Source organism: Pleurodeles waltl, chromosome 9, assembly GCF_031143425.1.
Source record: "Pleurodeles waltl isolate 20211129_DDA chromosome 9, aPleWal1.hap1.20221129, whole genome shotgun sequence".
Lineage (NCBI taxonomy): Eukaryota > Metazoa > Chordata > Amphibia > Caudata > Salamandridae > Pleurodeles > Pleurodeles waltl.
The window spans coordinates 992,529,970-992,546,789 of record NC_090448.1 but is presented as its reverse complement, the minus strand read 5'-3'; the positions used below and the strand labels follow the sequence as shown (position 1 = coordinate 992,546,789).

Genomic DNA, 16,820 nt, shown 5'->3' with positions numbered 1-16,820 from the left:
AGGCCTGGCCCAGGATGGCAGAACAAAGAACTTCCTCTGAGAGAGGGTGTGACACCCTCTCCCTTTGGAAAATGGTGTGAAGGCAGGGGAGGAGTAGCCTCCCCCAGCCTCTGGAAATGCTTTGTTGGGCACAGATGTGCCCAATTCTGCATAAGCCAGTCTACACCGGTTCAGGGACCCCTTAGCCCCTGCTCTGGCGCGAAACTGGACAAAGGAAAGGGGAGTGACCACTCCCCTGACCTGCACCTCCCCTGGGAGGTGTCCAGAGCTCCTCCAGTGTGCTCCAGACCTCTGCCATCTTGGAAACAGAGGTGCTGCTGGCACACTGGACTGCTCTGAGTGGCCAGTGCCACCAGGTGACGTCAGAGACTCCTGCTGATAGGCTCCTTCAGGTGTTAGTAGCCTTTCCTCTCTCCTAGGTAGCCAAACCCTCTTTTCTGGCTATTTAGGGTCTCTGTCTCTGGGGAAACTTTAGATAACGAATGCATGAGCTCAGCCGAGTTCCTCTGCATCTCTCTCTTCACCTTCTGATAAGGAAACGACCGCTGACCGCGCTGGAAGCCTGCAAACCTGCAACATAGTAGCAAAGACGACTACTGCAACTCTGTAACGCTGATCCTGCCGCCTTCTCGACTGTTTTCCTGCTTGTGCATGCTGTGGGGGTAGCCTGCCTCCTCTCTGCACCAGAAGCTCCGAAGAAATCTCCCGTGGGTCGACGGAATCGTCCCCCTGCAACCGCAGGCACCAAAAAGCTGCATTACCGGTCCCTTGGGTCTCCTCTCAGCAAGACGAGCGAGGTCCCTCGAATCCAGCGACGCTGTCCAAGTGACCCCCACAGTCCAGTGACTCTTCAGCCCAAGTTTGGTGGAGGTAAGTCCTTGCCTCACCTCGCTGGGCTGCATTGCTGGGAACCGCGACTTTGCAGCTACTCCGGCCCCTGTGCACTTCCGGCGGAAATCCTTCGTGCACAGCCAAGCCTGGGTCCACGGCACTCTAACCTGCATTGCACGATTTTAAGTTGGTCTCCGGCGACGTGGGACTCCTTTGTGCAACTTCGGCGAGCACCGTTTCACGCATCCTCGTAGTGCCTGTTTCTGGCACTTCTCCGGGTGCTACCTGCTTCAGTGAGGGCTCTTTGTCTTGCTCGACGTCCCCTCTCTCTGCAGGTCCAATTTGCGACCTCCTGGTCCCTCCTGGGCCCCAGCAGCGTCCAAAAACGCCAAACGCACGATTTGCGTGTAGCAAGGCTTGTTGGCGTCCTTCCGGCGGGAAAACACTTCTGCACGACTCTCCAAGGCGAGAGGGATCCGTCCACCAAAGGGGAAGTCTCTAGCCCTTTTCGTTCCTGCAGAAACCTCAGCTTCTTCTGTCCAGTCGAAGCTTCTTTGCACCCGCAGCTGGCATTTCCTGGGCATCTGCCCATCTCCGACTTGCTTGTGCCTTTTGGACTTGGTCCCCTTGTTCCACAGGTACCCTAGATTGGAAATCCACAGTTGTTGCATTGCTGGTTTGTGTCTTTCCTGCATTATTCCTCTAACACGACTCTTTTGTCCTTAGGGGAACTTTAGTGCACTTTGCACTCACTTTTCAGGGTCTTGGGGAGGGTTATTTTTCTAACTCTCACTATTTTCTAATAGTCCCAGCGACCCTCTACAAGGTCACATAGGTTTGGGGTCCATTCGTGGTTCGCATTCCACTTCTGGAGTATATGGTTTGTGTTGCCCCTATCCCTATGTTTCCCCATTGCATCCTATTGTAACTATACATTGTTTGCACTGTTTTCTAAGACTATACTGCATATTTTTGCTATTGTGTATATATATCTTGTGTATATTTCCTATCCTCTCACTGAGGGTACACTCTAAGATACTTTGGCATATTGTCATAAAAATAAAGTACCTTTATTTTTAGTATAACTGTGTATTGTGTTTTCTTATGATATTGTGCATATGACACTAAGTGGTACTGTAGTAGCTTCACACGTCTCCTAGTTCAGCCTAAGCTGCTCAGCTAAGCTACCATTATCTATCAGCCTAAGCTGCTAGACACCCTATACACTAATAAGGGATAACTGGGCCTGGTGCAAGGTGCAAGTACCCCTTGGTACTCACTACAAGCCAGTCCAGCCTCCTACAAGGAACAGCTCACATACTGCACTCTGCAAGCCTACGAGATCTCGCTACAGTCAGCGGTACAGAGTATTAGTCAGTGCAAGGGAACAGAGCGCTAAGGTAGAAGAGAGTAGTACAAATTGTTGCACATAGACAATAGAGTGCGCGTCAGCACCGGAGAGCATAATGGAGTGTTATACTCACCACAGACGATGAGGAGTAAGCCACTGAAGGAGAATACCAAGCATGCTTCACGTGAGCCGAAATCTGTAAGGGATGGATCAAAGGTGTGACAGCAGGCAATCAAACTTGTCTCTTTCTAGAGGATATAACAACTTCGCCAGAAAAGTCTCTGTTCCACACATTACCATCACTCAAACAATTAATTGGGATCAATCGAAGAAATGAAAGATTGCACATAGGTTTTAATGGATAGTTGTGAAAATCTCTAGAAGAAGCAGTAAATGGAGATCAGTGAACTTCTGTAAGTCTTCAGAAACATTTCTAGAACATTCACAAGGTTCATCCACTATCTTGAAACCATGAACTAAGGTCTCAAAGCACTGAGTTAAGGATTAGAAGTGCTTACTTCTCAATGAGGGCTGTAAAACAGAAATCCTGGCCTCCGCCCCGCACACCAAAAACATTGAATACTCCGATGCCCAACAACATTTTTGTTGAACCAATGGCCATAAAAAGAAAAGCACACAAACGGGGAGTGTTGTAGGACACGTACCTCTGTCTAGATTCACAAGTGGGAGCTGTAGTTAACTCCCTCTCATTCATCCTGTCCCTAATATCCCCGATGGAACTAAGTTCTAGATTATGGGAATGCACTGCACCATGGAACGCCTGTCAAATCAGAGGTCTCCAGAAGGCCCAAAAGGGGTCTGGAAGTTTAACAGTTGGCCTAAAACATGAACGATTAGCAGCTAACCTCAGAAACCTAAACTCACTTCCAATGAAATTAAGACCCACCTTCAAAAGTCTCTGTTTCACAAAAGCATCAATGGCTCTTTGCTCAAATACCTACAAAGTAAAACTGTAAAGTGAATCCCAACCAGGCAACCTAGTCACAGCTGGCAAAGATCTCCTGATTACTACCACACCCAGGTGGAAGCATAGAGGTGACCGACAACTCAGAGTCATCTCCTTATATCTCCCCTTAATCCAGAACAATCTGCCCAGGCACATCCAAAACTCCCAATCTATGAAGAAGCTCAGGTCGAAATGTAAGACCCACTTGTTCTAAACACGTGATCCAAGCCTTCTTTGTCCTACATCCACCTTGAGAGGCTTTTCTTTTTCAAATTTCTTTCACCTGTACATTGTTTAGTGTACAATTCCAGGTTTAACTTTGTATTGTCTGAAAGATGCGTTTTTTGAACACACAATTTCATACAGGATTCAGTCATTGTACCCTTTACCGCCCTGAACTTCACTCCCACACTGAAACCTAGTTAATGCAGAACCTAAACTATGTAACCTATTCACTTTATCTGAACTATGTGACATGGCTGCAATCTGCAAGACTATTGCCAGTTCGGACCCTCTTCTTGAAAAAAACTGCAGTTGAATCACTGCCGTTGAATCAATGCAATCGTCGTCTTGACCGTATGAGTGACATATCTATGTGGTTGTGCCTGGAAACAAGTTTTGCAGTGTGCACATTACAAATAAAATCTAGTTTTGTAAGAAAGTTAGGCCTTGAAAAATCTACTCGTCCACTCACTATGGCAAGTCATATTTGATCCGGTCTTGTTATTTTTTAGGACCTACTCAGCCCTTCTGGCGAGTTGACATAGAACATGTGTTCTGTTCAATCAGAAAGTGAAGGAGCAATAAAGATGCCTATAAATCTTGTTTGTCTTGTAACATTTGCTCTGTGTTAACAGAAAGAGGTCAAAGGCAGTTTGTCTTACAATTACATTTTCTTCTGACTGCAGAGTTCCAGGATTTTGTAAGGTGAACTGTCTGACCTGCTGCAGAAAGAGTGTGAAATGAAAGGCTGTAGGGTGTCAGGTTTTTCCTAACACACAACATTTAAATAACTAATTAAACTGTACATAATTTCAAAATCATATATTTCAGTGGCTCTAAAAGCCCACAGTTTGTACTTCTGTATGATGAAAACATTATTTTTTTTAACTGAATGAAAACAAATCAAACACTTTACTTTGTGACATGCAACAAATAAATATGTTTTCTTAAACCCAATCTTCACAGATTATGAATAAAACTATATAGTTTTATCAGAAAAGCTGCACATTAGTAAGAAGGTTTCTGGACATTCCTTGGAAATTTACTTTCTGTAAATGAGTGTGCAATCACATCATGATTTAGTAATATATTTTTTTAAGTGAGTTTTTAAACACAAACTGAGACATACTTCCTGCCCAGATAGCAATGCTATTAGTAAACTAAGGAGGTAAGTTGTGGATTATGTGTCCCCTATATGTGGGCTGGTTTATTTTTTTTTACATGGAGCAAACGTGTAGTCTAATCAAACTAAAGAGGTTTTTTTTTTTTTTTTTTTTTTTTTTTTTTTTTTTTAACAGCAGAAATGCTGAGCTCACATACTTGAAGGTGCACTCATGTGAGCATAAAAAAGGTGACTGTGTAAACTAAAATATTTGCCTAGGATTACAGAATTTTAGACCCATTTAGGGTCAAGTACATTACAGTTATGGTCGAGTAGATTATTCAATTTGCAGGTCTAGTTACATTTTTATGATTTTTCGAGGCCTGAATTTTGTCAGAAGGGGTTTGGGTTGAGTAGGCATGGGACCTTAACCTCAGCAAGTGTAATGCACATAGGTGGGTAGATTGAGAAGCTATAGCACTTCTCACCACCTTAAGGCACTATTCACAAGAACAGAGTTACTAAGTGCTGTGTCTGAGCGCACACACCAAGCTGTGAAAGGACAAGGAGTCGAATTTCCTTTTAAGTTCCTAAAGAAGTGTAATGTGCACTGGTGTCTGCAAACAGGGCAGCCTTTTCTGACCACCAACTCTACCATATCAAATGGGAGACTGACACAATCAGCCTGTCAAAGATCCTCTCTGTTAAAACACAAGGCTGTTGAGGAGTGTGGATAAAGTATGGGTGCATGGTCAACACACAACAGGGAGAGACTTGGGGCTCTCCCCAACATATTTCTGGCTCATAGTCCATCCATTCCTGTAACACACCCAGCATACCACCGAGCAGCATTGTTCCAGTGAAGGACACAACTCCAGTAACATTTCAAGGACCAGCTAATGGTCTTACGTTACTAATGAGATTTTGCAAATAGTTCTTATCTATACTGCTCATCACTCCAACTTTATATTCGAAAGCTAAAGTGCTCTTCAGCAGAACATAAGGAACGAGAAAACGAAAAACAGAAAAAGGAAACTTTAAGGCCCTTCCAAACAGAAATCATTGTGTGAGCTGCAGCAAAGACACATAACAATAACATCATTAAGTGGTGTGGAGTGTCGTAAAGTGGAGTGGGGGAGTAGAGTGTTGTAGAGTTGAGTGGAGGAGAGTAGAGCTCACCGATTCGGTGGCAGAAAATGTTGTGGCGTGGACTGGAGTAGAGTGGGTTTGAGTGGACTGAGGTATTGCGGTGGATTGGAGTAGAGTGGACTGAGGTAGTGGATAGAGTGGGGGAGATTGGAGTGGGGTGGAATGGACTGAGAGGGGTGGAATGGATTGATGTGGATTGACAGGAGAGGGGTGGATGAAGGTGGACTATATAGGACTGTAGTGGTGTGTTTAAGGTGAATTGGACTGGAGTAGATTGGCATGGGGTGGTGTGGATTGGATTGGGACTGAGTGGACTGGACTAGAGTGAAGTGGGGTGGATTGAAGTGGGGTTGACTCGATTGAATTGGGGGGGTGGATCTGTGTAGGGTGGAGTGTACTGGCGTGGGATGAGGAGCACTAGATTTAAGCAGGGTGAACTAGATTGAGTGGGGTGGAGCAGATAGGATTGGGGTGGATTGGACTGTGTGACTCGAGTGCACTAGATTGGAGTGGGGTGGACTGGACTGAAGTGGGGCGGATTGGTTTGGGTGGACTAAGGTGGTTTGAAGTGGGTTGATTGACAGGAGTGAGGTGGACTGTATTGGAGTGGAGTGGGGTGGGTAAAGGTGAATTGGATTGGGCTGGACTGGGCTATGGTGGGCTGGATTTGAGTAGAGTGGTTTCGAGTAGAGTGGGGCAGTTCAGAAATGGGTGGTTTCGAGTAGAGTGGATTCGAGTGGGGTTGGATTAGATTTTAGTGGGGTGGAAAGAATTTGAGTGGGTGGATTAGCATGGTGTGGGTTATTTGGAGTGTAGTGTCACAGGGCTGTTTGGATTGGAGTATAAAGCACTGCGGTGGGGTGGATTGGAGTGTGGTGAGTTGTACTGAGTGGTGAGAATTTGTGTGGGGAGAAGAGGAATGAGTGAGGTGGACTGGACTGGGATGAATTGGATTGGAGTGGGGTAGATGATATTGGTGTAGATTGTGGTGGATTGGATTAGTGTGGGGTGATTTGGATTGGGGTGAGGTTGATTGGATTGAAGTGGGGTGGATTAAGGTGAACTGGATTGGACGGGTGGATAAAGGTGGGTTGGACTGGGGTGGACTTGGGTGAGGCAGGTGGGTTGGTGTTGGGTGGAATGGGTTAGACTACACTGGGGTGGAGTGGAGAGGGGTGGTGCAGGAAGTTGGCTTTGTATATACTATCTCAAAGTGAGAGACAGTGTGCATTGAGTCCAAGGGTTCCCCTTAGAGGTTGATAGTGGCAAAAGTAGATAATACTAATGCTCTATTTTTGTGGTAGGGTGGTGGAGCAGTAGGCTTATCTGAGGGTAGTATTAAGCATGTGTTGTACACACACAGGCAATAAATGAGAACACATACTCAAAGACTTAACTCCAGGCCGATATGTTTTTATATAGAAAATATTATTTTCTTAATTTATTTTAGAACCACAAGATTCAGAATTTAGGTATGTACATAGATTGTAAGGTACTTCACACAGGTAAGTATGGAACTTTGAATTATAACAGTAATGTACACAGTTTTGGCAAAAATGGCAATAAGCTATTTTAAAAGTGGACACTGCAAAAATCAACAGTTCCTGGGGGAGGTAAGTTTTGGTTAGTTTCTCGGGTAAGTAAAGCACTTACAAGTTCAGTCTCCTGGGCATAGGCAGCCCACCGTTGGGGGTTCAAGTTAACCCCAAGTACCAGCAACACAGGGCCGGTCTGGTGCAGAGGTCAAAGTAGGGCCCAAATAACATAGGCGCCTATGGAGAACAGGGGTGCTCAAGTTCCAGTCTGCTAGCAGGTAAGTACCTGCATCCTCGGGGAGCAGACCAGGGGGGTTTTGTAGAGCACTGGGGGGGGGGGTCACAAACAGGCACACAAAATACACCCTCAGCGGCACAGAGGCAGCCGGGTGCAGTGTGCGAAGTAGGTGTTGGAAATGAGGGACCCGGGGGTCACTCTGGGGCTTCTCGGGCCAGCCACGACTGGGCTTGGATGAGGGCCGCCTGCTGGTCACTTCTGCACAGGTAGTTGGTTCCTCTCGGTCCTGGGGGCTGCAGGTGCAGTGCTTTGTCCAGGTGCCAGATTCCTTTGTTACCAGGCAGTCACATTCAGGGGGAGCCTCTGGATCCTCTCTGCAGGCGTCGCTGTGGGGTTGCAGGGAGGTAGACTCAGGGTTTCCACGTTGTTGGAGCCGCCTGGGGGTCCTCTCTGCGGTATTGGTTCCTCTGAACACGAGCCGGGGGCATCGGGTGCAGAGTGTGAAGACACTCTTCCTGAGTGACGCTGGAGTCTTCTTTAAAGATGGCTTCTTTGTTGTAGTTTTAGACAGAGCTGCTGTCCTCCGGAATTTCGTGGTCCTTTAGGTGCGGGCCAGTTCTCAGAGGTCACTGGTCTCACTGGATGCGTCGCTGCGAAGGTTCTCTGAGTCTGGAGATAGGCCGATAGGGCTGGAGTCAAGTCAGTTGTCGTCTCCGTTGTCTCTGCGGGGCTTTGAGGTCAGCAGTCCTTTCTTCAGGTTGCAGGAACCTGATTTCCTGGGTTTAGGGTCGCCCCTAAATACTCAATTTAGGGGTGTGTTTAGGTCTGGGGTGCAGTAGCCAATGGCTACTGTTCTGGAGGGTGGCTACACCCCCTTTGTACCTCCTCCCTGTGGGGAGGGGACACATCCATAACCCTATTGGGGTAATCCTCCAAAACAAGATAGAGGATTTCTTAAGGCAGGGGTCACCTCAGCTCCGAACACCTTAGGGGCTGTTCTGACTGGTGGGTGACTCCTCCTTGTTTTTCTCATTGTCTTCTCCAGACTTGCCCCCAAAAGTGGGGGCTGTGTCCTGAGGGGCAGGCATCTCTACTAGCTGGAGTGCCCTGGGGCGCTGTAACACCAGGCTTGAGCCTTTGTGGATCACTGCCAGGTGTTACAGTTCCTGCAGGGGGAGGTGAGAAGCACCTCCACCAAGTACAGGCTTTGTTCCTGGCCTCAGAGTGACAAAGACACTCACCCCATGTGGCCAGAAACCCGTCTGGATGTGGCAGGCTGGCAGAAACTGGTCAGTCTAACTCTAGGAATTGGACTGGTATACAGGGGGCATCTCTAAGATGCCCTCTGTGTACATTTTTCAATAAATCCCACACTGGTATCAGTGTGGATTTATTGTGTTGAGAAGTTGGATACCAAACTACCCAGAATTCAGTGTAGCCATTATGGAACTGTGGAGTTCGTGTTTGACAAACTCCCAGACCATATACTCTTTATGGCTACCATGCACTTATAAGGTCTAAGATTTGTCTTAGACACTGTAGAGGCATAGTGCTCATGCAACTATGCCCTCACCTGTGGTAGTGTACCCTAACTTAGGGCTGCAAGGCATGCTAGAGGGGTGACTTACCTATGCCACAGGCAGTGGGTTGTGGGCATGGCACTCTGAGGTGATTGCTGGGCTGGATTGGGGTGGGGCAGATTGCTGAGGATTGGGGTGGGGAAGATTGCTGTGGACTGAAGTGGGGCAAATTGCTGTGGATTGCTGGAATGGGGTGGGGCAAATTGCTGTGGACTGGAGTGAGGCAGATTGCTGGATTGGATTGGGGTGGGGCAGATTGCTGTGGATTGGATTGGGGTGGGGCAGATTGCTGTGGATTGGAGTGGGGCGGGCAGATTGCTGTGGATTGGAGTGGGGAGCATTGCTGGATTGGGGTGGGGTGCGGCAAATTGCGGGATTGGATTGGGGCAGATTGCTGTGGATTGGAGTGGGGCAGATTTGAGTGATGCAGATTGCTATTTTGGAGTAGGGCAGACTGTTTTGGATTTTAGTGGGACAGATTGGAGAGGGGCAGATTGTTTTGGATTGGAGTGGGGCAGATCGTTTTGGATTGGGGTGGGGGAAGACTGAAGTGGGGCAGATTGCTGTGGTTTGGAGTGGGGCAGATTGCTGGTTTGGATTGAGGTGGGGCAGATTGCTGTGGATTGGAGTGGGGCAGACTCGAGTGAGACAGATTGCTGTGGATTGCAGTATTGGAGTGGGGCAGATTGTTTTGGATTGATGTGGGGTGCACTGGGAGAACTGGGGTAGATTGGATTAGGCAGAATTGGGGTAGATCGGAGTGCAGTGGAGTGGGGTCAGGTGAACTGGGATGGATTAAAGTGAGGTGGCCTGGATTGGAGCATGGTGGTCTGGAATGGGGCAGACTGCTTTGGGTTGCAGTAGGGCAGAATGGAGTGGGGCAGACTGGAGTGAGGTGGATTAGTTGAGGTGGACTGGACTGGCGCGGGCAGACTTTTGGACTGACACGTGGCAGTCTATTTGGACTGGCAAGGGGCAGACTGTCTTGGACAGATGGGATTGGAAGCGAGGCAGACTGGAATGGCAGCGAGGCAGACTGTTTTGGATTGGAGTGAGGCGGATTGCTGTGGGGCAGACTGCTGTATTGGAGTGGGGCAATTATTTTGGATTGAAGTGGGGTGCATAGAGAGCATTGGAATGGAGGTTGGGAGTATTTGAGTGTGGTGAATTTGGATGGAGAGATGTGAATCGGATTGGAGTGAAGCAGATTGTTTTGGAGTGCAGCATATTGTTTTGGACTGGAGTGGGGCAGACTGGAGTGGTGTAGATTGCAGTGGGGCACATTGTTTTGGATTTGAGTGGGGTGGCTTGGGAGGATTGGAGTGGGGTTATTAAAGTGGAGTGTACTGGGGCGTAGTGTACAATTGTGTTAAAGCATAATTATGAATATAACACATAAGAAAGAAACAATGTTGCTATGCAATATTTAGATCAAGACAATAGTCATCTTTTGAGAACAGTGCCCACGAGCAAAAACAAAACAAAATAAAACTAGAGTGCAAAGTGAGAAAAGAAGACTTGGCAAAATAAAAAAAAGTCAATTATAGAAAATACAACTTTGCAATTTTGTTGTCCTGCTGGACACGTTTGTGCCAGTCACACGCCTTTTGTCTGCAGGGCGCTAGAAGCTAAAAAGAACAAAATAGAACCTCAATCACATCAGGAGCAGCGATCAGCATGGATTAAGTTGAATCAATCAGTACTTGGTCCCTGCTCCACAGACAGGAACGGAAATGATGATATGCTAGCCGTGACCAGTTACGAAGTTGTAAAGAAGAGTGCCATGCAATCCAACAAATGATAAGCAACGGCCGGGCTCCATGCCCTTTTCTAAATACAACAGAGTCTCGTAAGCAATGCGCATGCTATTGCAGGCTCGACCCCAATAAGTAAATCAGACTTTCTTCAGAGAGCCATCCATGCTAAGATTTTTAGGTCTATATTTGCAAGTAAATAAGAGCAGTTAAAATTAAGTTATATGCATTGACTGAGGCAGAGCAGGCTCTAGGGTTGCAACTGGTGCCACTGCACCGGATAATGAATTCAGGGGCGTTGTGTTTTAAAGGCATCCGCTGCTCCGTTCCTTGCCTTCAGCAATTTTTAAGCAACAATAAAAATGTCAAGATAACTCTGGTGATTAATGGATCTGCTGAAGAGAAAGAAATAAGTTTTGTCTAGTGGAGGTTTTGACTCCTCATAAAGTAGCACAGAGTTACTATGCCTGCTGCAAAGCATGTGTACCATGCAGATCACAAAGTACATATAATGTAAGTAGTTCAGTGGATTACTGATTTTGTCTGAGAGCGCCTTTTGTTACTTTCAGTTGATAAGTTAAAATCCTAACATAAAACAGTGGGCTACTGACTGCCAAAGAGCTGCATGCAAGCTGCAAGTTATAGGGTAGATAGAGTGATATGATTTTTCCTGCAGTCTTTCGGTATGCTAATGTTGCAAAAAGGGTTAATCTGTATAGAAATCAATTTTTAGATTAGTAAAGACAACACCCAACCATGGTGTTGTTTTAAATTGTGAGTTTGCGTGTCACCAGACCGGCCACTCATAAGCTATAGTGCCTACCAGTATGGATGACATGTGACTCCTACACCTTGTAGTCCTCTGTCTTATGTAACATTACCTATGCCCCAACACATGTATGATTGTCTCGGTGTAATGTGGGTGTGATGTAAAGTGCTTTGACACCCTACACTGGTATGAGTGGCTATATAAAACAAAAGAAATGCATGTGATGCTGAGTCATTATGAAGACTTGATGGGCACTGTTAAAGGGTGGGAGTGAGGGACATCTCTGGAGAAGGAGGTCTTTGGGGGTCCCAACAAACATTGTCACACCGGGAGCCACTAGCGTTAAAGCAGGCACTGGACTGAGGTAGGACACGTCTTCCCCAAAACACTTATACATCACTTATGCAGTAGATGTCAATATTGTAGGTTTGTATGGCCAACTTGAGCTATGAGAGACAGGCCCGGGTGTAGCTGAATAACATTTGGGAAGGTTGGATTTTCTATAATGTATGTCCAACCTATCAAAGGGATCGAGGTACCAGAAATACAATTCATCAAGTTTGGACGAGATGTATGTTCTCTCTGCTCTGATTTCTTGGTCAATTTTGTGAAAGTGTAGGACCACCTAATAGGTTTATACTTTTGTGGTCAAGTTTCCTGGAAACACATTGAAATAAAAACACAGAACAATTTAAGTAACCCCTGCCTAAACTGTTACATGAGCCAATCAAGTTCCAAAGTATTAAAGTGTACCTATGAAAATGTCAAAGACGTTGTGTCCAGATTAAAGCTACAGTCTTTGATCTGTTAGACAGGTTCTATTGCACTGGTCATTCTTTAGATATGGGCGGGTGTAGCCAGAGCTACAACTGGTTCAAATGCAAATACAGAACGGGTGCTTGGGAGTCTCCAGGCACCCTCCCAGCCAGCTGCCGATGGGAACTTGGATTTAAAACGGATATCCAGAAGCACCTTTTCAACTGGTGTACTGGTAACCAACTTTAACCACTGGAACCCCGATTAAACTAGAGTGGCAAAGGGGGAAATCCTCACTGACTGTAACAGAACATAAAAGGAACCAAAACGTCCGAAAGAGTACCTGTAGCTCTGGAACGTTTCCTGCAGCTTCTTTCCCTTCATGGTCAGCTTCAGTCAGATGGGCCTAGAGGTAATGTACCTTGCTAGGGTGAAGTTACTCTCCAGTATTCTACTGTGAAGTATAGATGCTTATTTTTCTAAGCCACCGTTGTAGGGTGGCACTAAAAATGAGGCATGCCCGCCCTGAAACTTCTTTCTGTGTTGGTTCTGACAGCTTCCTCGAAGCCCAGCAGAAATGCGAGTTTCTGGCTTGAGCAGGCCACTGTTTTGCAGGTTTTCTTGGAACTGGCAAAAGGCCATCAGTTCCACTGAACACAAATAGAGGCAAGAGTAAATATATTAAAATCTGAATTAATCAGCAGCCCGAGCAGAAAACATTTTAAGTAACACCGATGATACTGTATATTAAAGATGCATTTCGTTCCACTTAGTGCCTCATTGTGTTTTCTATGCCGGTAAATGTTGTCAGTAAAGTCATTCGATGGGGGGATGTGAATGCAAAATTGTAGTCCTACCCAATGTCTGTGGAACATCCTTGGTTTGTTTTTCAAAATCTGGTCCCTCTGTGATGTGGGTTCTTGTGCATAAGACAACCAGCGTTAAAATTTACTCTCAATCTTCTCTGATATAAGAACCGTATATGTCACTAACAGTGCTGCCAGCTGGCACTATTTCATATGCGACCCCTTATGCAGTTTTTATCCAGTAGCATTTTGTGCATGTAGGAGACAGAGTGCAATGTGCTATGCGTTACAAAGCTAAGAGTGGCTGCATGCAGGACATGGGCCGCTTGGCAGTTATAACCACCTTGCATGCCCCTAACCATTCGACGTCGGTAGTCGTTTTATAATCAACTCCGTACAAACCTCCCCAGCCCTCAAACCCATGTGATACATGTGGTCTATACATAGATGAGTATCTCTTTACAATCGGCCCAGCCTTTTCACCTACATGAACGACCGTGTCTGAAACTTTACACGTGTATAAATAGTGAAAGAGTATGTTGCGTCCCGCCGTGCACCCTGTCTTCACCGCCCCCCTCACTTTAAGCCCAGTTTATAGCTGCATTACAAAGACTGGTATATTCCCCCACTATCCGATGTGAACCGGCCAAAAGCAGCCACCTCCTATATGGAGTTGAGCATAGTTACCCTCAGTGCTTGCGCTGCCCTCATCTTGCTTCCAGACTCTAATCTTCAATTCAACCTTTCATCGGGTTGACCCGACTTGCTTCCTTCCTATTGGACACTTGAAGTCTTTACCAGAACTGAACCCTTACTATTGGTCTAAAACAAAACAGCTTTGACCCAATCCTGACCGGGTATAAGGAGCTGCGTAGCACTTCCTATGTCTTCATTGGGTAAATCAGCCACCGCCTCCCTTTCCCAAACTTCGATTGGTTTTTAGGTGTGACGTACTGTCACAAGCCTGAGAAAGGCAAAGGAGAGACTTACAGGAATGACCACGTGACCGTAACAGTATGACTCGCAGCAAATGTTTGCAGTGCAGCGGGGCTTGTTGAAGAAGAAGAAAGAGGGCGGGGTATACGTTTCTGTCGAATTCGATAGTAGTGCCGTTCTACTCGAAGTCGGTTGAGCCGTTTTTTTCTGTTAAGGGGAGCACGGCAAGGAATAGCGTCGGACCAGGCAGGAGATAGGACACGGGCACCCAGATAAAAGTGGCTCCATTTAGGGTGACCCGACGTCCTGGATTTCCCCGGACAGTCCAGGTTTTTAGCAGACTGCCCGGTGTCCCGACGCTTCTCTTAATTTTAAACAAATGATCGTTAAATAAATGTCTTGGTTTTTGGGACAAATGTCAGATCATGTAGGGAAGCATAAGTAAAGTATGAAATAATTAAAAGTAATTTATCTGTCACTGTCGGGCAACACAGTCCTCTGTCTGTTCCCAGCAGAGAGACTGAATGGGGAGCAGAGAGGTGTGGGTGGGGGTGCAGGGTGGGAGGTAAAGCTATATCTAATTTGATATATGTAGTATTGTAAATGTGTGCGTGTGTGTGTATATATATATATGTATATATATATATACACACACACACATATGTATAGGCACACATTCAGAAAGCTAAGCAACAAAAAAAAACTGGTCATCCTACTCCATTAGCAAATCAGATAGCTAAAAAATAGTCCCACATTTAAAAATCGGGGCAGTTTAAAACTTGAAAAGACAAGCTAATAAGTGTTTTGCAAGGTACGGGAGACTATATGCATTTGTCCTTGCTACAGGTAATGTTTGTACTGATAACAAATCATCATGAAAAACCGGCACACCAAACCATAGAACAGGCCCACAAATCAGCCCAAACACCGACTTGTTAGACCAGACTTTCTTGCCCTGTACTGAAGGCCAGTCCATCAGTAGGAACAAGGGACCACGTGCAGAATTAAACATTTTCTAGCTGTCCCAACACTAACTTTCAGTTCTATTAAGGATGCAGAGGCAAGGATTATGCTTCTCTCTTTGCTAGCTTAAAACTACAGCCAGTCACATAATACTAATAAACATAAAAAACCCAAGAATCACTCAAAGCCACACCCCTACCACAAATCCACCAATCATGGTAATCCCAAAGCACCAAAACTGGAAGGCACCTTCTTGACTGTGTTAGCGCGTCGGTCCTTAATAAGTAAACTTACTAGGAAAGACGCGTATAGGTAGATGAACCTTTTGACTCACTTAGAATAATCCTGGTGTAGTTCTAGTATAGTACACAATAATCATTACCCAAAAATCAATAATCATTAGTCAAATCAATAATCAACAATCAATCAAGTCAGTAATCTTCACACACCATGACTTCTCAGCCATGAATAACCACACCCTTAGTAAAGTTTAGTAATTTTATTTCTCTTTGGGATATAATACTAAGTCACATAGATTAATACTCAAACTCAAGTTCAAATGCGTATAAGAACAATATTAATTAGCCAAAAGACGCCAGAAACACAATCTACTTAAGGCTTGTATCCCAATACATTATAGATATCAGCTCAAATCAATAATAGAATCAGCTCCTGGTTTTTAGCTCTGTCCATAAAGTTCAGCAATCTGTCAACCATTTGTCTCTGTAATCTGTCAATCGTCCGGTAGAAAAACCCTCATCTAACCCAGATTAGCATCAGCATGTGGGGCTTCATGCAAAATGATCTAGGAAAACAAGAATTTAGAAAACATCTAGTTAAGGAAACTAACTAAGGCAAAGCAGTTGGTACCTAGAAAGATAAGGCACAAAATTACATTTCAGTCATATTGTCATATCTACCTATCCTCGGTATGGGACAGCAAACAGAATCAGTCTTCATCTCCAGGTCATCAATCGATCAGCAACACAGGCTCTCAGTCAGAGAGTATGAGTCCAATGACAGAATCTCGAGTCTCTTCTTCTCAATTTCCCATCTCATAACGGGGTAAGATCTAATCTGCCTGTGGTCTCCTCTGTCATGTTGTTATATCAAAGTCACCCAAACTATCCCCTAATTTCCAATTGGTCAATTAATCGTACGTGATTACTCTATCCAATAGTCTTACTATCCCAAATCTATGAATTATAATATTTCACACTTCACACGTTGTTGATTGGTCCGCCTTACGATGTTCTCATCATCCGGCTCGTCAGGTATCAAAATTGTTGCATCTTCTTCTCCAGTCAGTGTCTTCATTGTTTGTGTCCTGGAAAAGTACATCTAGCGCATATTACACATAAATCGTTACTTTGCGAGAAACCTCATCTCCTGTCCGTCGGTTCTCGTGAAAAGCTTCAGTTAAGCATTTTATTAAAACAATGAGCATTTCACAGTTAGTTCACTCTGTCAGCATTTTTTCATTAAACACTAAGAAATACAGCTTCTGCATGAGTTCTGGCAAAACTAGGCCAAGACACTCGCTAAGTTAAGGCCTACAACTAATAAGCTAAAGCATAATTCATATCCATTAATATGTCATATTACTACATTAACATATTACTACATTAATCTAATACATTTTCAATATTTTTCATGTGTTCATCATTCATTTAGAACATTTTGTGAAGGCTGGTGGTCATTCTCCGAGGTCACAATTCAAACGTGCACATTATATTTCTACGTTATATTATTTTCTACAAATTCATAATAAAAAAAAATACATAGAGATTCATTAATAATTTCTAATTAAGACATTTGCATTAGCAATCCCTCCTCTGATGACTAAATATGTCATCACACT

The 16,820-nt window shown here is 45.1% G+C and overlaps 1 protein-coding gene across 1 annotated transcript in view; it reads right to left on the bottom strand.

Moving 5' to 3' along the window:
* The window catches only part of ALDH6A1 (aldehyde dehydrogenase 6 family member A1), an 80,791-nt gene extending 66,940 nt beyond the window's left edge, over positions 1-13,851 (bottom strand). The window contains exons 1-2 of the mRNA XM_069208504.1: positions 13,748-13,851; positions 2,316-2,378 (exon numbers count right to left, since the gene is read on the bottom strand). Of these exons, the coding sequence (XP_069064605.1) occupies positions 2,316-2,378; positions 13,748-13,771 (87 nt within the window). The 5' untranslated portion in view covers positions 13,772-13,851. The remainder of the gene's footprint in view (positions 1-2,315; positions 2,379-13,747) is intronic.
* Positions 13,852-16,820: the final 2,969 nt, after the last annotated feature.